Below are 27,860 nucleotides of genomic sequence, written 5' to 3'. Positions count from 1 at the left end.
GGTCATCAGACTGTTTTAAAAGAAATTAAAGGATAAAATAAAAGTAAAAAGTTTAAAGAAAATAGACAACATGTCTTACTTTTGTGGCAAACAAATGTATAAATATTTAAACATTTAAAATTGTGTGTCTTATTTTACTGTATTTGTATGTATTTGTTCTTTTGCAACACACATACACACAGATGCGCACACACACACTAACTATTAAAACTAAAACATTTCAAATGTATCAAAAGTAAAGACACATTCAGATCTGAAGAAGACTTCAGATGCCTCAACCCCTGTGGAGATATGACCCCAACCCCCTGCAAGGACCCCCAAACTCTGGATCAGCATGCACCAGTGCTAAATTTTTCTATATATCCTAATTATTTGTTAACATATTCTCATAACTTCAGTGAGCACATTGTTTCTGCCATAATTTAATACATTGTTTAAATTAATAGATTGTTAGCTAACTGGGTGATTTGTATATACACAAATCTGATACCAGATTATTGAAACGTTGACATGCACTCCCTGTAAAGCTGCTTTGAAACAATGCATATTGTGAAAAGCACTATACAAATAAATGAGAACTGAATTGAATAATGTTATGTAGACTAAATCAGCATAAGATGTTGTTGTGTGAGAGCCCAGCGAATCACCAGAAAGGTTTTGATGAAGACATCTAAGCAATGTCGTAAAACCATTAACACAAACACAGAGGATCCCCCCACCGGGTTGACTCAGAATCACCTTCACTGTGAGTTAAATAAATGTTTTTCATTCTTTTGTCTTTTTAACATAGATCATATCGGTGAGTTTGGAAACACAGATACAGATGCTCCAGAAAGATCATCTCCCAAACAACACCTATTCTGGGGTGTGTGGGTAATGAGGACTCTTTGGCTTGATGAATATTTCTGATTCTTTGTCTTAGGAACTAACATTAATCTATAGTTTTGGTATTACTGATCATCCTATGGTGCCAACACGCGCACACACACACACACACACACACACACACACACACACACACACACACACACACACACACACACACACACACACACAGTTGTTCTAAAAAAGAACATGCCCAGACATGTAATTTTAATGGATATAGCCAGTGTGGTGTAGGGGTAATACATCCTTAATGTCTTGACTCAGATATTCTGACTCAATTAACATATGGGGTATATTGACCAAACAGCACTGATTTTAACAGTGAGGTGTGAAATTTGCTAGGGTGACTTCCACCCCACAATCAAAGGAAAAACATGGTCACCATCAGCTCCCAACAGACTGAAAGGAGCCAGATACCCAGGATTCACCAAAATGTCATAAAAATGCCAAATCTGGGCTGAGATACAACCTCCATAAATTTGCCCATATATCTAACTATAAATCAAACTCACTCTATATCTCATTGACACTCTTGACCTGCCAATCAGGGGACCACAGCCATAAATTCAGCCATAAAAAAACACCCATTGACAACCACTGACCTGCCAATCAAGGCTCACAGCCCTCATAAAACATATTTGACATCCACTGTCCAGTCAGCTTGACTGACAACACACAGAAATTTGGGTCATAAATCAGGGTAATAAATCATTATTCTGACACAAGGTGTATGATACTCTACTGCCGTGTAATAAGAACGGAAGATAATATACACAGCCAGCCAGTTGTTATCTCAGATTAAACTCCTTCAGGCTGATGCAAGACCTGATCACCCTGTTGGGGTTTATTCTGAGATAACAACTGGGTGGATGTACATTATCCCTTACTTAACAAATGAGACCTTATTGTAAATTGTTACTAGTTAACTCATTAATGACCTTAAATGAACTTGGCCAAAATATCCAAAGTCCTTTTCAGGATCTGTGCAAACGTCCAGTCTCTAAGGAATAAAATCGATGAACTGCAAGCCACTGTACATTCAGTGATTACAGGTAAAAGTCAAGGAGGCGGTGTTTGTCTATACATTAATGAAAGGTGGTACAATTCAGTTATCGTAAGAGAAACACTGTGCACCCAAGACATTGAACTGCTTTCTGTGTCATTACGGCCATTTTACTTACCTCGAGAATTCCCTCAAATATTTGTTACGGTGGTGTATATTCACCCTAAAGCAAATGAGGCTAAAGTGAAGGAGACTGTTGAACATATTGTTTCTAAGTTGCAAAATGTTTCCCCTGATGCCCCTATAATTTTATCATGGGGGATTTTAACCATTGCTCTTTGAAACATACTCTGCGAAATTTTCAACAGTATGTTACCTGTGCAACACAATTTAACAAGACTTTGGACTTGTGTTATGGTTCCATCAGACGTGTGTACAAGTCCATTAGTAATTCACCCTTGGGACTGTCTGACCATAACACTGTGTTTTTAATTCCTGTGTATAAAACAGTTTTAAAAAAGTATACAAGGCTGAAAAAGTATAAAAGGCTGAAATCAAATCTATTAGGAAATGGTCTGTAGACTCATCGTTAGCATTGCAAGGATGTTTTGATTGTACAAACTGGGAGGTTTTTGAAAACTCATGTTACGATATTGATGAATTGACAGATGTTGTAAGTAGTTACATAACTTTTTGTGAGGATATGCTTATCCCTCAAAAAACTGCACAAACTTTTGCTAATACAAAGCCATGGATAACTAAACCTATAAAGTACCTTATAATTGAAAAAAATAAGGCATTTCATGCAGGTGACTTGGAAAGGAAGTATGATTCGCAAAAACAAATAAAGTGTGAAATTAGGAGTACCAAAAATAAGTATAAGGAGAAAGTAGAGGAGGATCTTAGAAGAAACAGACTTGGCTCTGCCTGGGAGAGTATGCATACTATAACTGGATCCAAGAGTAAAAGTAATGTCCCCATAAAATTGGTTGCTTATCAATACGATATACAGTTGGCACAAGAATTAAATACTTTTTATACTAGATTTAATGTGGAGTATTTTACTAGTGAAATGATTGTGCTTAGGAATGAGACTATGTGTAATATGGAGTGTAATTTAATCAGCAGGATGTTATAAACACTTTTAAAAAGTGTAAGGTGGGAAAATCTTCTGGACCAGATAAGATTGGGGGACATTTATTAAAGACGTGTACAGATCAGTTGGGTCCTGTTTTTTATAATATATATTTCAAAAGTCGCTCTATCTTCAAAAAATGTATAAGTTGTGGAAAGAAGCTATAGTTGTGCCTGTAGGGAAGACAAGTTATCCTAAGACTTTAAATGATTTTAGACCTGTTGCTCTGACATCATTGGTGATGAAATGTTTTGAAAAATTTGTCAGGGGTGAACATTTACTGAAAACCCAAAGTCTTTTAGATCCGTTGCAGTTTGCTTACCAAGCCAGAAGGGGAGTTGAGGATGCCTCATCTACCCTGTTAAATATGATTATGAAACATCTGGAGGGAAGTAAAACCCATGTTAGACTGCTTTTTGTTGATTTTTCTTTTAATACTATTCAGCCCCATGTTTTAATAAAGAAATTAATTTCAGAGTTTAAATTAGAATTTAAGACAGTGGGGTGGTTATTAGATTTTTTAAGTGATAGAATGCAGAGAGTGAGAGTAAACAGAACCTTATCAGACACCCTTATTACGTCCATAGGTTCTCCTCAAGGATGTGTCCTTTCACCCTTACTCTATATTCTGTATACGAATGATTGTGTGAGTAGACACAAAGACAGGTTCATTTCAAAATTCGCTGATGATACTGTTATTGTTAGTTTGCTGACTAAGGATGAGAATTGTCATGGTCCAGTGGTGAATGATTTTATGACTGTGGGCCCTATCTTGCACCCAGCGCAATTGACTTTGTACACCGACGCATCTGTCATTCCTATTTTGCACCCGCGCAAAGCGCGCTTTTCCCTCCACAGACGCACGTCGGTAAATTAGGGAATGAACTTGCGCTCCCGGGGGCGGTTCAGCGAAAAGAGGAGGCGTGTTCCGGCGCAAACGTTCCCTGGTGCTATTTTGCAGTTTCAGAAAACAATTCCGCCACTGACCAGGAAAAACCTAGTCTAAAGTCAGTGGCGCGTTATTCAGATGCTATTTTAAGGGCGCATGCTTGGCCATAATGTAGCGTGTGCACAACGCGCATACACTTTGCTCATGTAATCTACACAGATGCAACAGTTATTTTTGCAAATCATAAATTGTTACACTAAAAAAATATTAACACACGAGGGAAATCATTGTTGTGTCCATGAAGATGTGAAAAAATAGGCATAAATCTAGCTTACAAATTATTCAGGCTAATTGTAGTAATTAAGGATCAGACCTGTTTGCCCAATAGTGGCAAGACATATATGTATATAAGGACATCTGATAAATTGGTTTGTCCGTCAAGAACCAGGCGTGCGCCTGGTAAATACGCCATAATAATAGCAATCCATAATGGAACAAGCGCACCTGCTCTTAAAGGGAATGTGAGATGACGCTCTGATTGGTTTATTTCACGTTACGCCCAAACCACACCTATGAATAATGAAGCTACTTCAGACCAACCCATTTTAGATTTGCGTCGGGCGCAAGAGTCATTTATCCCGCCGGGAAAATAGCAACAGCGCCGAGACCCGCCCACAAAGTTACTTGCGCTTCGCGCTTTGACACTTGCGTTTCAGATCGTTAAAATAGGGCCCATAGTGTGACAGTGCCTTTTTGCAAGTAAATATAAAAAAGACCAGAGATATGGTAATTGATTTTAGATCCAGTCCTTTGTCTCCTCAACCAACTACAGTAAAAGGTCAAATGGTGGAATGGACCAGCAGTTACGAGTACCTTGGGCTTATCATTGATAATAAGATGCGTTTTGATACCCATGTTGAAGCTGTATGCAAAAAAGGCCAGGAACGGTTACACTGTCTTCGAAAGCTTTCTACTTTTAATATTAATAGGACTCTTATGACCATGTATTATAAACCTTATATTGAATCTGTACTTTGCTTTTCTATATGCTGTTGATATGGCAATGTAAATGTAAAACTTAGAAACTCACTGAATTGTATTGTCAACCATGGTAGTAAGATTGTTGGCATAAAGCAGACTGGGTTATCAAATAGTTTTGAATGGTTTGTCTTACAGAAAGCTAGAGCTATTCTTGCAGATTGTACTCATCCACTGTTCCATGAGTTTAAAATGCTTCCTTCTGGTATACGTTATAGTATGCCCAAACTTAAAAGCAAATGGTATAGAAATTATTTTATTCCCACTTCTATAAGATTTTTAAATTTGTAGGATGTCAGAATGTTGTGTTGCTGGTTGTGTTTGTTTGTGTGTTTTGGTGTAATGTGTTTACAAATTTTATGCTGCACAAAAAATCGCCCCCTGGGCTTATAATAAACTTGAACCTTTTTTTTCCTGTGTCTTTTACATTTTCGCATATCCTAGAACACACACACATACTTACATCCATGTACCATCAGTCTGGGCCTCCTTTTCATGTATATACACACCCATATACAGGTGCTGGTCATATAATTAGAATATCGTGAAAAAAAAGTTCATTTTTTTATTGTAAATTATTTTTAAAAAAATGAAACTTTCATTTATACTAGATTCCCTACATGTAAAGTAAAACATTTCAGAAGTTTTTTTGTTTTTTTTTTACATTTGTTGATTAGAGTGTACAGCTAATGAAAGTCCAAAATCCAGTATCTCAAAATATTAGAATATTTACATTTGAGTTTCATTAAATGACCATCCCTACAGTATAAATTCCAGGTATCTGTTTTTCTTTGAAACCACACTAATGGGGAAGACTGCTGACATGGCAATGGTCCAGGAGACAATCATTGACAGCCTCCACAAAGAGAGTAAGTCACAGATGGTCATTACTGAATGTGGTGGCTGTTTACAGAGTGATGTATCAAAGTATATTAAATGCAAAGTTGACTAGAAGGAAGAAATTGGGTAGGCAAAGGTGCACAAGCAACAGGGATGACCACAAGCTTGAGAATACTGTCAAGTAAAGCCGATTCAAACACTTGGGAGAGCTTCACAATGAGTCAAATGAAGCCGGAGTCAGCGCTTCAAGAGTCACCACACTCAGACATCTTCAGGAAAAGGACTACCAAGACACTTCTGAAACAGAAACAACATCAGAAGCATCTTACCTGGGCTAAGGAGAAAAGGAACTGGACAGTGAACAGTGGTCGAAAGTCCTCTTTTCAGATAAAAGTAAATTTTGCATTTCATGTTGAAATAATGGTCCCAGAGTCTGAAGGAAGACTGGAGAGGCACAGAATCCAAGCTGCTTGAAGTCTAGTGGGAAGTTTCTGAAGTTAGTAATGATTTGAGGGGCCGTGACATCTGCTGGTGTTGGTCCATTGTGTTTTATCAAGTGCAAAGTCAATGCAGCCATCTTCCAGGAGATTTTGGAGCACTTTATGCTTCCATCTGCTGACAAGCTTTATGGAGATGCTGATTTCCTTTTCCAGCAGGACTTTAGCACCTGCCCACAGTGCAAAAACCACTTCCAAGTGGTTTGCTGACCATGATATTACTGTGCTTTATTGGCCAGCCAACATGCCTGACCCCTGAATCTATGGGATATTTTCAAGAGAAAGATGAGAAACAGTCGATCCAACAATATACAGATGATCTGAAGGCTCAATAGTGCCTCAGCAGTGCCACAGGCTGATCACTTCCATGCCACACTTCACTGATGCTGTAATTTATGCTAGGAGCAAGTCATTTGCTGTAATATGTGCTGCCAACCAAGTATTGAGTGCACACATGAACATACTTTAAAGAACTTGAACTTTTCTGTTTTGAAAATCCATTTTTTGATTGATCTTAGGAAATATTCTAATATTTTGAGATACTGGATTTTGGACTTTCATGAGCTGTACGCTCTAATCATCAAAATTAAAAAAAAAAAAAAAAAAAAAAAAAAAACTTTTGAAATGTTTTACTTTACATGTAGGGAATCTAGAATATATGAAAGTTTCATTTTTAAAAATAATTTACAATAAAAAAAATTAACTTTTTCACGATATTCTAATTATATGACCAGCACCTGTATAGCAGTTATTCTTGTGGGTACAAACATGCAACAGTTCGCTATTTCCATTCCATTCTTGTACTACATATAAGGTATTTTCAGTTTCAGTTCAATACTTTAGCTAAGTAAGTTTAGTAAAAAGCAAAAATAATCAAACAAAAAGGCAGGGTAATTGCAAATTTATTATATTTATCAACAATGGGACAGATTAAAATATTTATATGTAACAAAGAATTATACCAATTAAAAGAATTACATCAATCATACACAAAACTTACTTTCCATCATTATTTTTGTAACCACAACCTTCCCCATTTCCTCAGACTTCTCCAGAATCTTCCTCCAAATTCTTCCTCCTCCTCCCTGCCTCACCCACTCTCGGGCCGTACACACATACACCCCCTGGTCTGACAGCTTTGCTCTCTTCAGGACTAGTCCATAAAAGCCACCTCCATGAAGGTCCAAGCGAAGCCCGCCGTCTGTGTAAAGTTGAGTGTAGCTGCTTCCAACTGTGATCTTATGATCCGGCCCAAACGTCAAGATTTCCTCCAACGGGCCGTTCCCTTTCCTGATGGACCAGGTGACGGAGAGGAAGGTGTACTCCGTGAAGCCCCGTGTCGCGTTGCACTGAAGCTCCACTGATTCTCCCTCGGACACCGCTGACTTGGGAATGGCTGAAGAAACCTTCAGACTGTCCCCGATCACTGGACAGAACAAAGGACACTTTAAAGCAGGCAGGAGAGGGATGTGTGTCAAAAGGTTTAAAGGTGGTAAAGAGGATGTTTTGTTTTATACATTTTTGCAATATTACTTGAAACTGTCTTTACTAACTGATAAAAGACTATTTATTAGGTGCACTGAAAGTAATAATATTAATATACATCATTTGTGCACGAGGTAGGGCCTTAAAAACATCAGCCAATCGTTTACGCGATCATCGGCCCTCTGGCTTGTCAATCACTGCCGTGACGTTCCTTGTGAGAGACGAGCGCGGCTGCGCGCTCCAGTAACTTTCCACACTCCACAGGCGCCGCATGCAATGTTTTTGTCAGGAGACAGGAGTAACAACTGCAGATTATGAGTTACCTGCAGTGAGTCCGACATAATGAATCCAAAAAACACGACACAGCGAATGCCGGTGGTAAACACTCGTATTCCAATACTCGTGCACGAGTTTTGGGAGGCGTTCCTTTAAAATGAGCTGTGAAGGAGGGGGGTTGTTCTTACGCATGCGCTCATTTCAAAAACTCAGTAACAGTCTTTGGATTCTCAGTCGACGAAAAAATCCTCTCTATCACCTTTAATGTGTTGAAAACAAACCAATTTAACTTCTGTTTGGTGCCACTGGTGGTGCAGAAATTACACATCTCAACTTTAAGAAGACAGCAGGAATCAGCATAAATACAACATGAATGGGATATGAAGAATATATTCTTTGGAGATTTTATCTGACCAATTTTCAGATAAAAGTTTAAAGAAAATTATAACAAATATAGTTTATTATTCATTTTAAGTGTTAATGGTATATTTTAAGCAGAGTGTTTTGCATTTTACATTGACCCTGCATCTTTTATAAATGAACATTAAAATCACAGTCAGTTCCCAGGTCTTTCTTATTAGTCCCTATATTGAACTTTATCCTATAATCAACATGCGAGTGTTACAGAAAGAAGACTTTATTGACAAAAATATATCCCATAATGCCTAAAAACAAAGAGAGAATGGATGTTAATAAACTTCAAGATCTTCTTGCCTCATTAGAGGTGTGGCAAGCTGGATGGGACTCAGAGCTGTGGAAACAGACTGGAGCCAGGAAAGAGTGCCAACGATTTTAATATCCATGTAGATAATAAAAAAGACTCATTGGGGTTGGCATTTACAGACATTCTAGACTCTATTGGAGTTAGAAAAAGTCAGGACCCACTCATTGTCATAAACATACTTTAGATCTAATATTGTCACATGGAATCGATATTGATGCCATTGAGATTCTGCAGCAGAGTGACATCTCAGATCATTATCTAGCTTTGTGTATACTACATTTAGTCAAGGCTGCAAAACCGCCACCCTGTTATGAATATGGTAGTGCAAGTATATAACAATTAGTTCAAACTTTGACCTGTGGAGGGCAGTAATACACTTAGCAGCATCTACACTGCCGGAATTCTAATAGAGAAGAAGAAGAAGAGAGCTAGTTCAAGATGAACATTTATGGTTAAAACGTATATAATTTCTAATTTTTTTTAGAAAATGAGCGATGGTTTATAAGACCCTTATTCCTCGTCTGAGATCATGCAGAATGCTTTGAAGCTGCACTGAAACTGTAATTTTGACCTTTAACCGTTTGGGCTCCATTGAAGTCCACTATATGGAGAAAAATCCTGGAATGTTTTCATCAAAAACCTTAATTTCTTTTTGACTGAAGAAAGAAGGACATGGACATCTTGGATGACATGGGGGTGAGTAAATTATCAGGAAATTTTAATTTGAAAGTGAACTAATCCTTTAACAATACAAATGTGTGTGAACTGTTCATTTTGAATTGAAATATTCACAGCTTAAATATACAATGCAAAATAAAAATGCAAGCCCTAAAAATACAATGCATTAAAATACAAGCACAGTTAATGCAATGCATAGTTTTTTCAAGTAGTGCAATTCAAAGATGCTTTTGTTTCAAAAACATGGCATTATTTTACTTCTTTACTTCCATAGTCTTATCTTTGATGGTTCTATATTATCAATCTCTATATACATACAGTCAGGGGTTAAATTGGGATTTGTTATGTGGGGGGGCTCTATGATTTCAGGCTTTCGAGGGGTGCGTGTGTATGCAAAGACTAATTGTATCAATTGGCAAACTAAAATATAACAAGTTGAGAGAGCCCTCTGCTATGAACAATAAAATGCTGATCAAAATCATTCTATAGATGCTAGTAGCATGAAAGCTACATGTCAGGAAATGAACACAAAGAGAGGATCCAAGTGCAAGTAAAACAATATTTATTGACAGAATACGCTGTACAATAACTTCACTCCAAATGGGCAGTTGTTGCAGTGACAGAGGCGTGCTGAAGCAATGGCGTGCAGAGGCAGATGAACAGGGTGGCGCAGGGCTGCAGCGGGTATCAGAAACCAAGGAATAATCCAACCCAGACGCGGGCACAAGACGACAGTCCAGAACTCCAGGAAATCAGGAAGTGAAACACAGAAGCACAACACTGGGACAGCCTGCAACGAACTGACAAAGACACCATGTAGACACGCACGAGATATAGCAAACACAGAACAAGACACGGCTGGCAGCACATCACAAACAGGTGGGTGACGCCCACAAACTCACTCACCACAGGCAACACACACCACAACCACACGAGGGCGAGTAAGTGAACCCATGAACCGTGACACTACATCTGAAGACAATAAAATCTTTCTGTAGGCCTGTGCCTTCTCCTTTGTGTCAGTATCAAATATAAGAGTGATGCTACCATTAAAGGAGGAATATAAATACAAAATACAGAGTTCGTCATTAAGCTTTGTTTTTTGCTGGTCCCTTGGAGTAAAAAACTAGCTTGCCTGGAAAAAAATAGGATTTTTTTGTGTGTGTGTGTTGTAAATATAATTTATTTTGAAGCAAGCAACATTCTCATCAGTGTTTTATCAGCAGTGATATATTTAAATCTGCATATTTATTTACCCTGGGGGTATTTTATTAATATTCCTTACATTATAATAATAATAATAATTCCTTAATTAATAATAATAATAATAATAATTAATCTTTATAAAGGGCATTTCCCCCTCCCCCAATCTAATTAAATTTATGTTTAATCTATTATTTTAAATTCTTACATTTGAAAAATTAAAATAGTAAGACAATATAGGGCTGTTACCAAATTAAATAATTTACACTGAAAAGTACAACTGCATTTAATAATGTTATGAGATTCTTTAAATATTTTTGAATATACAAATAAGAAATGTTGGTGGGAAATTTATACTTTTAAACATGAAATTAAACCACCAGTAGATGGAGGCAAGTGACCGTCTTAATGAGTGAGCCACTCATTCATTTATTCAAACGATTCATTCAAAAGGCTGAATCAAGAATGAAGCAGTTGTTTATGATTGGGCCATTGAATCTTCACTCAACCGATTCGTTCAAAACGCTGAATCATTCGAAACGGCTGAGCGTAGCTGTGAGATGCGCTGGTTCTGCTTTGTTTGGAACTATTTTCGCTGCTACAATAGAACAAAAACAGGCAATATTGCACCTAAAACATAAGTGATTAATATTAACTACTTGTTTATTGAACTGTTGTATTAAATTAGTGTCAATTTCAATCAAGGTGATATTCAGGAATTCAGCACTTTCGGTCGGGTGATGCTTAACTTTATCATATATCGTAAATAGCTAGAGCAAAAAACCCACATATTTAATTTTTATAGCAACATGATAACTGAGCTTCTTTGTGTGAGCAGAGCTCATTTGTTTTGAATTCTCAAGAGGTTATGTGCGCCTCAACGGCGCAATAGGCTATCACCGCCAATATACATTAGGCTACATATATTACTATTAGGGTTGTAACGGTATACCGGTATGGCGGTTTATCGCGATATTGACATGTGCGATTATCATATCGTCAACAATTGCTTATCCACGGTTTTGGAAAAAAATAAAATAAAACCAGATCTCACCTGCGCTGCTGCGCATATGCACCTTCATTCCACGTGACGGCTTAGACTCTACTCTTACATGTACAGCTGAGAAGATGTCAGAGCCAGAGGCTGCAAATTCTAATCTTTTTCCCCCGCCGAAAAAAAAGTTAAAATCTGCAGTATGGGAATACTTTGGGTATCGGAAAAACGAACGCGGGGTTGTCCTTGAAGATGTATATCCAGTTTGCAAGATGTGTGGATGAAGAGTGGCTGCAAAAGGAGGAAATACGTCTAACATGTTCTCCCATATTCGCGAACACCATCCCTCCGTGAAGATAAAGGTATGTTCTGTTTATAATTTAAGGCCGTATTATTTCCGTGATGCAGAGGGAATCCAGTCATGAAAACGGAATTTAGGCCTACAGTAACGCATATGTCACCAGTGTTGCCAGATCTCGTGAGACAAATAAGCAACCAGGCCTGTGAAAACAAGCCCAAAACAAGCGACTTTTTCTACGTCTTTCCGCGTTTGAAACAACATTCAATTCTCATGTTCACTCATGTTTATTTGACGCTATAAATGGACTAGTAGGAAGAGATGATCGGTTTACGAGCCTCTTGAGCTGAGGCGCTAGCAATCCGTCACGACCATGGTCATGACATATTAAAGAGTCACAAAATGGATTTTATTGTTTGAATTTCTTTAATAACTACACAGTTTGAAAGCTGGGACTTTGTTTAATATCGTAAGTAACCTGCTCTGTCTTGTCTGTCGACGTGTTGCCAGTATCCTCTTTGCTCCAAGATGTATTTTTCACTGCGTGTGACGTGACAGCGCCACGGCTTCTCGGACAAAGCAACAGTAACTAAGGGGGGCGGGTCTTTGCGAAGGGCCAATTAGAAGCAGGATGTGGGTGGGGAAAAACTCTCCTGTGTGTATGGGGAAAGGGGAGGACAGAGAGAACAGGCTAGACAAACTCCTACATTTAAATAACATATAGAAAATATCTGCTTGACAACTTATTATGGAGCTGGGATCAAGCCCAAAATAAGCAACTACACTTTAGAAACAAGCCCAAAAAAACGCGACCCGCGACTACCAATATTTGTAAGCGACTTTACAGAAAAACAAGCCCAAAGTCGCTTATAATAAGCGGACTTGGCAACACTGTATGTCACGTACAACGCGAGATTTGATGAATGAATACATCAAAATGATAGCTGTGCAATAAATCAAATCTTGATATGCGCATGTATGAATATACAGCACAGTACTGTACATCTATATTTTGTTTGTTTTGCGCGTCTATGTGTGTGAATGAGCTGCGTCATTTCGTCAAGTACATACTTAAGTACATGTGACGCTCATTGCGTTTAAAGCGTCAGCCGTTTTAATTTAGTAAACAAAAAAGTTGTTACATTTCATCTGATTTCTTTTTCAAGAATATATTTGTATTAAATCATAGAATCCAGACAAATTATATCAGACAACCCAGAAGTTCGGAGGAAATAAAATACATTTCATAGGACTATATTATTCTTAAAAAATAAAAATAATATTAATTATGAATTAATTAAAAAAAAAACAAATTAAGTATAAAAATAAGTTAAGGTTTTATGAATTCAACTGATTAGACAGATTAAATGTTGTCAGATATTATCTGGTTATATATACATGTTTTTTGTCATGTTTATAATTCTTTTAATTCTTTAGGGTCAAACTACCTCTTCAAAAACACTTCCTGATCCAGCTCAACCAACTGTCACACAGTCACTTGCTAAAGGAATCAAGTTAGATCCTACATCCAAACAAGCCAAAGAACTGAATCATGCTGTAGCTTATTTCATTGCTAAAGACATGATGCCCTTTAGAGTAGTGGAAAAGCCTGGCTTTCTCCACCTGATGAAGAAGGCAGTCCCAATGTACAAGGTACCATCAAAAACATACTTTTCCACCAATGAAATCCCTCGAATGTACAAAGAGGTAAGGGCCAGTGTTGAAGAACAGCTGAAGGAAGCTGTGTGGATTTCAGCAACCACAGACCTGTGGACCAGCAGTAGTGGAGGAGGGGAGCCATTTATAAGTTTTACAGTCCACTACCTCTCCTCAGATTGGCAGCTTAAGTGCCACTGTTTGGAGTCTCATTTCTTTCCTGAAGACCACACATCAGATAACATCTCAGAGATGTTTGAAAATATGCTCCAGGAATGGAAGATTTCAAAAGAATGTCTGTGTGGAATTACCACAGACAATGCAACAAATATGAAGAAGGCCTTTGCAGAGTTCCCATGTTTTTTTTGTTTTTTTTTTTCTGCCTGTCCTGGTTATGATATTGTGTTATATTTTGTTTGTTGTTGTATTTAATTTTTGTCTTTGTTAGGTGTTGTTGTATGGCCTATGGGGTGCTGATACATTTTTAAGTGCTGCCTTTCTTGGCCAGGGATCATTTGAAAAAGAGACTATAGTCTCAATATGACTTCCCCTGGTTAAATAAAGGAATAATAATGTGTTTGGCTCACTTGTTTTGGCCACAATTTAAATCTGGCCATTAGCAAAGCCTTGAAGATCCAAAGGGTTGAATCTTCTGTCAGGGCATGCAGACACCTGATTCAAGGATTTTCTCGGAGTTGGAAAAGGAAAAGAGAATTGAAAAAAAAAACAAGCAGACCTGGAACTCCCTGAGCATGCCCTCATCCATGACGTGGTAACAAGGTGGGGATCAACTTATGAGATGATCTCCAGGTTCCTGGAGCAACAACAGGCTATCTGTGCAGTCCTGGCTAGTGACAGGAGTACTTGGCATCTCATGCCAAAAGATAATGACATTGCCACACTTGAGAATGTCAACCAGCTCCTTCAACCACTCTATGACCTCACTGATGCCTTGGCATCGGAGAAAAAAAGTCACACTGTCCTCACTCACACCGGTACTGGAGCACATTAGTAGTGAAATCCTCTCTGAGCAAGCTGAAGACAATTCACTCATCAGACAGATGAAACAAGTAATGAGCGAAGACTTGCAAGGAAGATACAAAGAGCAGGTGGAACGAGTGCTACAGATCTCCAGCTTTGTGGATGCCCGATTTAAGGGAAGCTTCTGTAAAAACCTGGAAGACACTGTTGAGGCATGTGTGGAAGAAGCTGTGAATCTTGCAACAGCAGTTCCTTTTGATAGAGAACATCCTCAAGCAGAAAGAGAAGAAAATTGGGCAGGAGAGGGAAGCAGCAGTACCACCACAACTAAAAAGAAAGAAAAAAGTCTGTCTGGTTTGCTACAGCGAATCACTTCATCTAGGCAGAACAAGGCAACCTCAGGAGGAAATGAGAATGTCAGTGATAAGGTGCTGTCTGAAATGAAGATGTACAAGTCTCTTCCAACCATCAGCACGGACACTGACCCACTGGCATGGTGGAAAATGCATGCTGATGAAATGCCTCTTCTAGCAAATGTGGCCAAAAAGTATCTTTGTGTCCCTGCCACGAGTGTGCCTTCAGAGAGGATGTTTAGTACAAGTGGACACATTCTCTCACCACAGCGGTCAAGAATGAGCCCTGAAAATCTCAACATGCTTACATTTCTTCATCATAACCTGGCCTGAAAAAAGCAAAGAAATGCATGCTGCTATGATAATCTCAGGAAAATATTAACAAACATGGCCCTGCACTTTTTGCTCTCCCATTTATGCTGTTCAAGAGCAAGGACAGTTTGGTTTATTCCTGTCTCATTTAAAGAGAAATAACTTATTCTTTATTTTGTTCAAATGGGAGATTATTTTTCTTTATTTTTTTTTTCAAAAGGTAGACTCATACTTCCATAAAGTTTTTTTTTTTTTCATAAAAATGTTTGATATAATAAACCATATGTTCAACCAAAAATCCCTATCTGTTTTCATTCATTTAAGGGTAATTTTAGCTGATGATTATAATAATAATGATTGTTTAATACCGTATACCGTGAAACCGTGATATTTTCTGAGACGATTATCATACCGTGAAAATCTCATACCGTTACAACCCTAATTACTATCCACTACCACTATCGCCACTTAAGCTAAATGAATCATTCTCGCGTTTTGGTTGTTATTGACATTTTAATCAAGCTACTTATCTGGTCAGGCAAGTAAAATTCTCTTTCACATCAAAAAGTCCACTTGTCCCGCAGTCCCGGACAAGCATAGCCTACGTCGAGCCCTGGTAAGCCTATGTGCCGGGGCTCAGCCCTGGACGGCCCCGGCCCAATTTAACCCCTGCATACAGTATTACTGAAATGTTTAACTATATATGCCAGATGCCCTTCTTGACACAACCCAACATTGAGAGTGCTAGGACAAACTCACACACTCCTACGGCCAATATGAGATGTCCAATCCACCTAACCTGTATGTCTTTGGATTGTGTGGGGGGAAACCCACGCTTACAACATGCAAACTTCACACAGAAAGGCTCGAACCAGAAACCTTCTTGCTAAATATATCCACTAATTGGTTTAATTGATTAGGGAAAAAAATGAATAGAATTAGCCATAGATGTAATAACTTGATTATATTATACATAATACATTATCATATTCATATATATATATATACTTAATACATAATGTATGTTATATAGGCTACACAATACTTTATAATGTTCTACACACACAAAATAGTGTTTGTATTGTTTCATATGATTATATATTTCTCTCTTTATATACTTCTCCTTTCCGCTGCCTGCCTCCTACACTTCTCTAACAACCACCAGTGTCGGCGCCATGACAGTGACGTGACAATTTGTGAAAAGTTTTAAAAGAAAAAAATAACTTATATTAAAGTTTAAAAAGAGAGACTTAGAAGTTTATTTAAAAGTTAATAGATATTTTTTATATGTTTATTTAATTTTTAAATTTACATTGAATGCCAGCTTCCTCCTTCTTCATAATTTCTCCTTTTGTGTTCCACAGAATAAAATAACAGCATACAGGTTTGGAACAACATGACAAGAATAAGTAAAATTATTTTTTTAATCCCGATTTCATGCAATTTTAGCCAAGTTGGGCCACTGGAAATAAAATAATAAAAAAAGGCCAATAAAACCTGATGCCCCTGGTTGTAACTGTAATCAAGTCTTGACTCACCTTTGAGCTCCACATCGGCATCGTAGTTCCCGCTGATGACTGAGTCGGTGCTGGGCGTGCTGCAGCGATACAAGCCACTGTCCGTCGCTCTGACCTTCTTGAATATGAGCTCCACAGCGTTATCTCCCAGCCTCTTATAACCGATGTCACCACTGTTGACCCGGTCCTTCACTGTAGGGTCCGTGAAAGTATTGTCAAAGGTGGAGACGAGCGGGAGAAGTTTATCACCGGCGAGGACCATAAACCACTCAAAGTCCTGATCTCTGGGTAGCTCGTGGTTAGATACATCGCAGCGGATGGAGACGGCCTGACCCTCGACGCGCACCAGAGGGCCGATGGGAACCTTCACCACACGGCTCTCACCGACCACCACTGAGAGAAGAAGACAAGAGGTCTCACATATGGTGTATGGCCACCACTTAGGGTGACAGCAGAACTGTTTTCATGTCAAAAAACTAAGTCCCAAATAAAAATAACTTATTATTTATAATAAAACTTTACTTTAACTTTCACTATAATAATTAGTGCAATGTTATCATATCAGATTATACTTTTTAATTACTAAAGGGAGAACGTGCATTATTAATGCACAGTCGCTATTCCAGAATATTAAGAATATTAGGCCTATTAGACCTGCATTGATTCAGTCTTCCATGTATTTTGTAGCTTATAGAAACAAACGAATTTAAAGCATTAGGGTTAGTTCACCCAAAAATTAAAATTCTGTCATTTATTACTCACCCTCAAGCCGTTCCACTTTCAAACCGAACGCGTATGGGGCGTCAAATTCACGTCAGACGCGTCTAGTTGGACGCTTGAACATTTTGAAGTCAGACGCGCGTCAAATTCGCTCCATACTATTCGCGCGTCTAAACAAAGTGTGATCAGACGCGAATTCGCGTCATGGGAGGAGCTTCCATCTCTTTCTGCACAGATCCTCTGAATAAACACATCATCTCGTCAGTTGGAAACCAGTAGCGGCAATTTAACTCGGTTATGCCGGTCGGCTTTTGCTAGCTAGCAGGTGGGCTAATAGGGTGACCAAACGTCCTGTTCTCCCAGGACATGTCCTGTTTTCACGTCCTGTCCTGGCCGTCCTGGTTGTTTTTTATAAAGTGATGAAAAGGTCCTGGTTTTCATTGTTTTTCATTGGGCCATTAAATTGACCGGCGGTGTTACGAGATTTTCGGTTTCCGAAGGCAGAGCATTAATATAAATGAGTTTCGCAGACATGCGCGATTGCACGTGCAACTGATAATATTAGTTCACATTGTATCTCTAGACATTAGTGGATTATTCCATAAAGGTAACTATATTCTCAGCGTCGCGGCTGACTTACGCCTAAACTACAGTTGTTTACTTCTAGGTAACAGTTTAATGTTTTCATATGCATGATTTGTGAATAGTGATAGTACTTCGTGTAACAGCAGGGCAACCTTCAGCTATCGTCTACAAAGTATTCACTTTCCTGACATGCAAAGTATTCACATATACTGTTTAAAATTAAAAAATAAATAAGATTTCAATATCCATCATGGCACCAAGTCAAGACACTATATGAAAAACATCAACAGATTCTAAACGAGTCTGAGCTTGTATCACTAAAGGAGATGAGCAGTTTTATTAATATTACACAGGCTACTTCAATGGTATAAATCACATGTTTTAGTGCAAGTTAAAGAGCAACAAAACTATTTCTGAGTTTCTGTTATTAAAAGAGGTGCGCTTGCTTCAAAAGAGGGCTTACAATGAGTTACAAAGATACATAACAGTTGTTTACTTCTAGTTACACTACACTACTGTTACACTACTTGCTTTATGCAAGCACTATACAGGATTTACCCTATTGTACATTATCAACACGAACTGATAGATGAAACAACAAACAGCCACCCACAAATAGTCTATTAGCATCAGGCTGTCTTTGAGTTCAGCGGTTAAAGTTACTCGTCAGGCTACAGAAGAATACCAGAATTCCTCCGTTAAATTAGGTCTAATACATCGTGAGTCACGCAGAGCTATAACAACTGCAGCCACAACACATAATTACGAATAACATGCTTCACCTTAATACAGGTCTGGGGTCAGCTTCCTTTGCTGTTCGAGTTAACATGTGCTGAAGATGAGTGGAATTTGCACCGCAGCGCCCCCACACCTTGATGCTCATGATAAGAATAGCATGTCTAGTTATCTTTATTGAAGTGAATTTAGGTTTAAATCGTTTTAATCATTTTATTAAAGTTTTAATCGTCGTCACGCATGCATGATTTTTTTTTTTTTTTTTTTTTGCAATTTTACACTTAATTCACATGATCACATTACACAAAACTGAAACTGCACGTCAAAATAACACATTGTCAATATTTTTTGAGACCCCCTAAAATTTTACAAATCACGTTTTCAGGGGAGCCCATGTCTTATTTAGGGGAGCCGAGCTCCCCCTAGCTCCCCCGTAGTTCGCACCCTGGCTCTATTCCAGATCCAGATTACGTTCCTCAGGAAGTAGCGGCGCGCGCGCGACCAAGTGTAGCTGCACAGCCCCCTCTGTTGGAGAACATGATCACTACACAATTTCTCCAGCAGGCTGCTGTATGCTCGTCGGTCTTTTTGCAATCATGCGGGATGGTTTGAACGAGCTGTAAAACGGGGACATTTCAGATGACAGAACATCAAAAACCAGTCCGATAATAGGTCACCCTATTTTTGAAACTGTTCTGACCAAGTCCAACTCCGCTCCACATTTGGATTGACAGCGTCACAACCTACTAGTGACCGTGTTTACTCCTTTCTTTTCAACCATTGGATAGGATTTAAAAACGGCTGTTGGGTACTTCTGTCGAAGCGCTGGTAGGTAAAAAACTACGCAGCAGAAATAATAAATTTAATGCTTTCTTAAAAAGTCAAAATAACGCAAGCACGTGTTTTCTAAATATTATAATTAAAAACCAACAAACTGATGAAAATGCGGGACATTTTCTCAATATGCGACGTGCGGGATGACTCGACCCTTCACAAAGACCCGCCCCCCTTAGTTACTGTTGCTTTGTCCGACAAGTCGTGGCGCTGTCACGCCACACGCAGTGAAAAATACATCGCGGAACAAAGAGGAAACTGACAACATATAGACAGACAAGACAAAGCAGGTAACTTATGATATTAATTATTAAACAAAGTCCCAGCTTTCAAACTGTGTAGTTATTAAAGAAATTCAAACAATAAAAACCGTTTTGTGGCTCTTTAATATGTCGTGACCATGGTCGTGACAGATTGCTTTAACGCCTCAGCTCAAGAGGCTCGTTAACCGATCATCTCTTCCTAGTCCATTTATAGCATCAAATAAACATGAATGAACGTGAGAATGAATGTTGTTTCAAACGCGTAGACGTCAGTATACACAATTTTTCAAGTTTAACTCCACCGAGGTTAATCTTCTAACTACTGGCTGCTTTGTCGGACAAAATGGCGGATGCAGCGTTCTGATTGGTTAGATCACTTGTCAATCAAACTCCCGGCGAAGGGTCAATTCTGTGCATTTTAAAGGTGCTCTAAGTGATCCTGGGTGGAGTAACTTCCTGTTGACATTCGAAGTGTTGTCAAACAAAACAGAGGATAGCTAGACCCTCCCTCCTCCTCCCCTCCTCTCCGTGCTTCCTGAAACAGTCATGAACACGCATTTAAAATCATTCTTGTTGGTTATTGGCTGGAGCATGTTTATTATGTTTCGTGGTCCAGGCTGCACCAGGTAGTTTTTGTTGCTGTTTTTGGAGCTTGTGGCGACTACAGAGACCGCGTTTTTTTTACAGTGTGCTCAGGGGACAGGCAGCTAGCGGATAGTGAGGAGATGTTTGCTGTATGTGACAAAAAATGTTTTGGCCTAAAAACGCGTGACATCGCTTAGAGCATCTTTAAGTTTAGAGTGTTCTTAATGACGAGTTAGCTTCGTAATAGGCTATGTTAGCCATATATTTTTAAACTTTACGTTTTACATATACGGCTATCTTGAATTGGGTACTTAAATCGTGATCTTTTTGTTTAATATTTGTTATTTTGCAGCCACGAATTGACAATAACATGAGCAGGTTTTCGTTTCCTCATATTAAATCGTGCACGATATAATTCATTCTCTCATTCATTTGCTAAATCGTGCATAGTCAAACCGGCTGAACAAAATAGTACAATATGGAAAAGATTTACTAAATCTAGGGAACGAATTCAGTCGTGGTCATGATATATTTATCCGCATGTTGTTTGCCACATGCTAGCATTAAGGCCTGTACACACCAGGACGAATATCGCACGCGTTTATCGCCAGCGTTTTTCGAGACGTTTTTTGAGACGTTTTTTGTGTTCACACCCAAGCGATTTTCACTGGTGATGCACAGAGTGAACGTGCAAATTCACTCCCTGATAGTATGTGGCGCTTGTGCTTAATGGTAGTGCAAATAAACATATTTATGATATTAATAAAGTTAAAGAAGATAAAAATGCAGATATTAAATGGCATATATATGAGAGATGGTAGTCAGAAACAGTAGTGCAAATAAACATTTATGAAATAGACATTCTCAACTATATTTCTTGAATGTAAAAGAAAAAAAACAGCAAAAATACAGAAATAATACACATCTATCGGTATGGCCAAGAAGTGGCAGAGCACCCATTAGCGTGCGTCTCAGTCAGCTCCCTAGTTCACTAGTCAGGGCACTGATCAGGGAGTCAGCCACATTCATTTAAATGGTATACTGATACATGACCTAGGAAGCTAGGGAGCTGTTTGAGACGCAGGGATAGTTTGTAGGGGTCTTCCTCGTCTACTTACTTTCTCTTCGTCGTCTTGTATGCTCGGCAAGACTGTTTTGTGCTTGAGCGCCACCAAGTCGTGTTTTACTGTAACTTCAGCAGCTCCAGGCACGTGAACAAAAGCACCAATCTCATTGGTCGGCCAGTTTTTAACGCGGCGCGTCAAACCAAAAAAACAAACCCGAGGCGTTTTTTAAAAAAATGACGCTTTTACGCCTCGCGTTTTTCGCGTCGGTGTGCACACTCACATTGGCGCCCATTGTTTAGTCACGAGGCGTTAAACGTCGGCGAAAATCGCGCGTGATATTCGTCCCGGTGTGAACAGGCCTTTAATGTGAGGAAATGGAGACCAGGGCCCATATGTATAAAGCTGCTCAGAGTAAAATTTTAGTCTTAAGTGTGTCAAAATTCTAAGAATGACGTAATTTTACTCTTATTCTTAAGAATAAGTGTGTGATTCATAAAGGTTCTTAAGTGTCAAAACTAGGTCTTGGCTCCTAAATTATTTAGGAGTGCTGGAGAGGTGTCTTAACCTTGTTAAGAGTAACAAGATGGCAGCAGAGAAGAGGAGACACACGCTTTCCAATGAAGATATGATGTATTGGAGTTATATGATGACATGGAGTTGATAAAATGATACTTGATTGTCAGTTCTTTTTGTAACTGACCTAATAAGAAATGTAATAACTTTAAATAAATGTAATAAATATTACTTAAACAATAATTGATGTTTAATGCATTTTAATACATTTAAAGGTGCTGTATGCGATTTCTCAAATTCGTTGTTGAACACTGTTGATATCTGAAGTCATCAGTGTGCAGTAGTTTACCTGCAAAACTCTGAGTCTGGCCTCTGTTACACGTGATGAGAGTGGATGTCTGTTTATCACAGCTGACATGAAACAAAATGCGCAGTTAATGAACGAACGACAAGGAAGCACAAAAAATTAACGTACAGTACACAAGAGTACTCAAGAGTAAGTAAAAACAAGAGTTTCTTGTTAATCGCAAACAACTTTGCTTAAACCATCAAAATATGAGGAAAATATTTTTATTTTTATATTATTTAAATGTTTTAAAATATGACATTGAATACAACATAATCCGTTTTAATATTTCATTGGTTCTCTCTTGTTTTTGCATGTGTTCAAAATTTCAGCCTGGCCAAAAATAATTTGAAATAATTTGAAATTTCATTTCATTATCACACATGAAACAATTGACTCCAAGCACAGCTAGTTGATGTGCTTAGATCTTTTAACACATTTTTAAAAATATTTGAATTAAGGTTGAAGATGTCAATTTTCATATGGCTGGACATCACATTTGGCCACTACTCTATAACAGTTCATTGACTTTCCAACTGACCATCAAACCATGCGGCAAAAGAAAGACACTTTCATGTTGACTGTGGGCTTCCCTGCAGTTGTTGGAGCCGTTGATGAACTCATGACACATCATTGCTCTAACTGTAAATGAGGAGAAAAAGATTCCACACCATCAATACTAATTTGTGATAATTTTGCACAATGCAAAGCCATTGCTTTTAAATATTAAAACGTTTGTGTTTTTTTTTATTATTATTGTTTTTTATAATAACATTAAATGACTGGTATTGTGCTGCTGTGACTTCACCCTTCCAGACTCGCTATTGGCTGATTCAGAGGTTGATGGCGGCCATTTTGTGTTGACATCATTGTAGTCCTTAATTCACAACACTTAAATCAGCAATTAAGAATCTGTCTTATACTTTACTAAAAGTTGCTTTTAGCTTCTTTATAAAAGTCTCCTACTCTTAGAAAACTCCTACTCTTTACTAGGAGTTTTTTGACACTTAAGACTGTTCTTAAGAGTATTTCTGAGAAGTTTTATACATACTGGCCCAGAACTTGTAAGGTCATGCAGGATGCTTTAATGTGTTTGATCTGATTTGGTTAGTCACCATTTCAGCAGTGTTTCAAAATGCCCTGTTTGTTTCATTATAAAATGAGTGAAATGAATAATGTGGATGCAAATACTAATAACCTTTAATTTTAAAATATTTGCTGTGTATTGATTTTTTTTCTCTCTCTCTCTCTGTTTTCTTAATTTCAGAATCCTTTGTGCCTTCTTTGCTGTAAATCAGTTGAGAGGGACAGAAGAGAGAGACCAAACACAATGAATTGTTGCTCTAAAAGGGTTAGTTCACCCAAAAAAGGAAAATTCTGTCAAACTCATCCTCATGTAGTTCCACACCCTTTGTTCATCTTCAGAACACAAATAAAGATATTTTTCATGAAATCTGATAGCTGTCTGGCTTCTCAGACAGCAACTTAACAAACACTTTCAAGGTCCAGAAAGCTACTAAAGACATTGTTAAAACAGTCATGTGACTGCAGTGATTCAACCATAATGTTATGAAGAGACGAGAATACTTTTTGTGTGCAAAAACAAAAATAATGGCTTTATTCAACAATATCTTCTGTTCTGTGTCATTCTGCTAAGCTCTTTACATCCAACAGTTGAAATTGAATAATTATGAATTTACAATTATGACAATAAAAATTACTTTTTGTCAAATTTAGCATTTTTTTTTTTTGTACTGAAAAAATGTTTTTCAATGTTGATTTTGAGGATGAATTTTGTCCATTTCCTAAGTGAGGTCTCATCATAATGTAACAATATCAAAAAACTTTTTTTTTTTCAGTACAAAAAAAACTAAACTTTGACAAAAAGTAACTTTTATTGTTATAATTGTGATTTCATAATATTTAGATATGAATCCAACTGAAAAGGAAGATGAAAATGAAAATGAAGTCCGACTCTCTAACCATTAGGCCACGACTGCCTCAATAATTTAAATGAGGAGGAACTATAATAAAAAATTAAGTCATTGCTCTCATAGCATCATAAAGAGGAAGATGTGACAAAGAAGACCTAAGACAGTTGAGCAACTAGAAGCTTGTATTAGACAAGAATGGAACAACATTCCTATTCCTAAACTTGAGCAATGGGTTCTGCGTTTGCAGACTGTTATAAAAAGAAGAGGGGATGCCACACAGTGGTAAACATGTCCCAACTTTTTTGAGATGTGTTGATGCCATGAAATTTAAAATCAACTTATTTTTCCCTTAAAATGATACATTTTCTCAGTTTAAATATTTGATATGTCATCTATGTTGTATTCTGAATAAAATATTGAAATTTGAAACTTCCACATCATTGCATTCTGTTTTTCGTACAGAACGCTGCTGCCAGGATTCTGAGCAGAACCAGAAAACATGAACACATCACACCAGTCCTAAGGTCCTTGCACTGGCTTCCAGTTGCATTTAGAATTGATTTTAAAGTACTGTTACTTGTTTATAAATCACTCAATGGTCTAGGACCTCAATACATTGCAGACATGCTCATAGAATATAAACCTAACAGATCACTCAGATCATCAGGATCAAGTCATTTAGAAATACCAAGGGTTCACTCAAAGCAAGGAGAGTCTGCTTTTAGCTGTTACACCAGCCGCAGCTGGAACCAGCTTCCAAGAAGAGATCAGGTGTGCTCCAACAGTAGCCACATTCAAATCCAGACTCAAAACACATCTTTTTATCTATGCATTTGCTGATTGAGCACTGTGCTATGTCTGAACTGTTTGCATTTTATTTTATACGTATTATCTTTTTATTCTTTTAATTCCTTTTCCTGTTTTTATTTCATTTTTAATGTATTTTATATCTTTTATGTATCATCTTGTTATTCTGACTTTTAATGCATTTTAAATATTGCTGTCTGGTTGAAAGAGCTGGGAGAATTAGGAAGAAAGCATTTGTGATTAGGTTAAAATTTGGTAAATTTGGATAAGGGGACAAACCATGGGGAAATTTGAACTGTGGTGCATGGTTAAGATATCTCTGGATTACAGTCAGGACACTTTCCAAAGGGGGAAATTTCCAAAGGGGAAATTTGAACTGCGTTGCATAGATAAGATATCTCCGGAAGGGGGATTAGGGCTGTGTGGTGCAGTTTGAGGTGTCTTGGCAAAAGGGGACATTGAAAATTTGTTTATCAGTTTGAAGTGCCTTAACAGGTAGCAGTCCTGTCGTGTGAGGAAGATCCATTTAGATCTGCTCTGATGGACAACAACAACATCAACAACAACAACAACAAAAAACTCCCTATAAGACTTCCTAGCTCAACCATACAGAGAGCAAAATTCTCTGTTTTTACTATTATTTCTATTCCTTATGTAAAGCACTTTGAATTACCATTGTGTATGAAATGTACTATACAAATAAAATTGCCTTGCCTTGCCTTTTATTCACAATTTGTACAGTGTCCCAACTTTTTTGGAATCTGATTTGTATGTATATATATATATATATATATATATATATATATATATATATATATATTTGTATAATATAATACTGTAACTATATAACAAATTTAGTTACATTAATATAACTATATTAATTATATAACATGCATCTATAACCTCTTAAGCAAACTAACCCTGAAACATAACCTGCTCTGGGGCAGGTAATAGAAATGCATAGATAGAAATGCAATTTATATTTTTTCAATTCCTCCTGGTGGCTCTGTTTTGTTTATTTGTTTACATATATTTACATCTGAATAATGAAACCATTTTGGAATCAATAGTGGTGTGAAACAGTGACAATCTTGTTAAATGTATCAGTTTTGTATTTCGGGTTTGAAGTTGAGAATATTAAATTTATTTTTTTATTAAATTTTGATTAAACTGTCCTACTGTTAACTGGTGCAGTATTTTATATGTTAAATGTAGTTCATTTAAGATTTGTACTGTATTTCTTCAAAACTGAATGATTACATTTTCTGTTTTGTACAGAAGTTGTAGTTTGTCTTCCAAAAAAACTGTTAATTTAGAATCTTGAGCATGCTTTAACACTTTATTGAAGTTTTTTTTTTTTATTTTATTATTATTATTTTTTTTTTTATGGTAGTCTGTAAAATAATGGTGTTTCTCTGTAGAATTCTTAGTATTGTCACTTTATTGAAGGTGTTTGATCATAATAATCTATGAAAAATCTGTTAAATAACAGCTTTACACTGTAAACAATAAATAAAAAAAAAAATAAACGGTCAAATGACGGCTGCCAAACAAAAGTAAAATTAAAGTAAAATATCTTAATTTAAACAAGGAAAAATCTGTAAAATAACATTGTTTTTCACTAAAACTTGTAATGAATTTCTGTAAAATTATTGTGTCTGCACTTTATTTTAATTAAGATATTTACTTTAATTTTACATTTTTTGTTTGGCAGTCGTAGCTGCCAGTCATTTATAATTTTTTACGAGTTTTTTTTACAGTGTATAATCTTATTTTATGGCTGCGTTCTTCTCATGACTGAGCCATGTATAACGAGGAAGTAATTGTTAGAATATAATAAACTGATAAGGAAAAAAAAACTTCTGTTCTTACTGCACAGTGGAATTTGATAAAATTTAAGGACAATCTAAAACACAACAAGCTCATTTTAAATCACACAATACTAATCTACCACAAAATGAATGTGTTTATAATAGGACAGAAAACTATATATTTTACTAATTAAATACAAATTACTTTTATCATAGATTAAACCAAACCTCTATTTTTAAATTTAATGGTAACAGGAGTTTCTTAAACAAGTCAACTTACCAAGCGCAATAACCAAAATCACAGAATGAAAAAGTCCCATTATTCCATCCATTTTAAGAAAGTGCATGAAATCCTCCCGTGAGTGCGGCAAACAACACTCTCCTAACACTAAAGTTGAACAAAATTTTTTGTCATTTAGTGTTTGTGGTAGAAGAGATGGTTTCCGGGAGAGAGAGAAAATCGCTTATGAATGCTACTGTGGCCGTGTGCAGCCGTGCGTTTTACTTTCTCTTTCAAATTAGCAGCAATTGCTTGAATGATGGGTTATTATTCTTACTGAAAAACACAACAACAAAACAGTACAATGACAAACTTTCTTATATTAAACATAGAACATTTATTAACAGAATGAATAAGAATACACCATGCTAGGCCTAATTTATAACAAATAGGCTAACTTACACAAAGTTTATATAAAAACTGAAAATCAAACCATGGAAACTGTGGAACCAAATAAATATAAAGTATATCAGTAAAATTCTTTAGTCAAGAGCAGTGATTAATTCTCTTACCTTTGTTCTTTGATTAACATTAATCACACTTTAAGATCTGCCGCTGCTGCACACGAAGCAGATCTGACATCAGGGTTTTTCCTGGGTCAAAAATGGTCTTCGGT

General features: G+C 37.2%; 1 protein-coding gene across 1 annotated transcript; it reads right to left on the bottom strand.

The window, feature by feature from the left end:
- Window positions 1–1,494: 1,494 nt before the first annotated feature.
- Window positions 1,495–27,368, bottom strand: LOC137035473 (prostaglandin F2 receptor negative regulator-like). Its single transcript, XM_067408777.1, has 4 exons — window positions 27,245–27,368; window positions 16,786–17,157; window positions 7,288–7,713; window positions 1,495–1,550 (listed from the first exon to the last, which is right to left on the bottom strand). Exons 1-4 carry the CDS (start codon window positions 27,309–27,311, stop codon window positions 1,495–1,497), a joined length of 921 nt encoding a protein of 306 aa, XP_067264878.1. The 5' UTR covers window positions 27,312–27,368.
- Window positions 27,369–27,860: the final 492 nt, after the last annotated feature.

The sequence above is a fragment of the Chanodichthys erythropterus genome, chromosome 14, assembly GCF_024489055.1.
Source record: "Chanodichthys erythropterus isolate Z2021 chromosome 14, ASM2448905v1, whole genome shotgun sequence".
Lineage (NCBI taxonomy): Eukaryota > Metazoa > Chordata > Actinopteri > Cypriniformes > Xenocyprididae > Chanodichthys > Chanodichthys erythropterus.
The sequence above is the reverse complement of the archived record's forward strand: the minus strand, read 5'-3'. Positions and strand labels throughout refer to the sequence as shown.

What these genes read in the sequence shown, in the direction of transcription:
- LOC137035473 (XM_067408777.1), bottom strand. Translation starts at nt 27,311, where the DNA reads ATGCACTTTCTTAAAATGGATGGAATAATGGGACTTTTTCATTCTGTG. An exon ending in TGCCGATGTGGAGCTCAAAG is followed by an intron (nt 7,714 to 16,785) that starts GTGAGTCAAGAC and finishes TGTTCTGTCCAG; the next exon opens with TGATCGGGGACAGTCTGAAG. An exon ending in TACAAAAATAATGATGGAAA is followed by an intron (nt 1,551 to 7,287) that starts GTAAGTTTTGTG and finishes GTGTGTTGTCAG; the next exon opens with TCAAGCTGACTGGACAGTGG.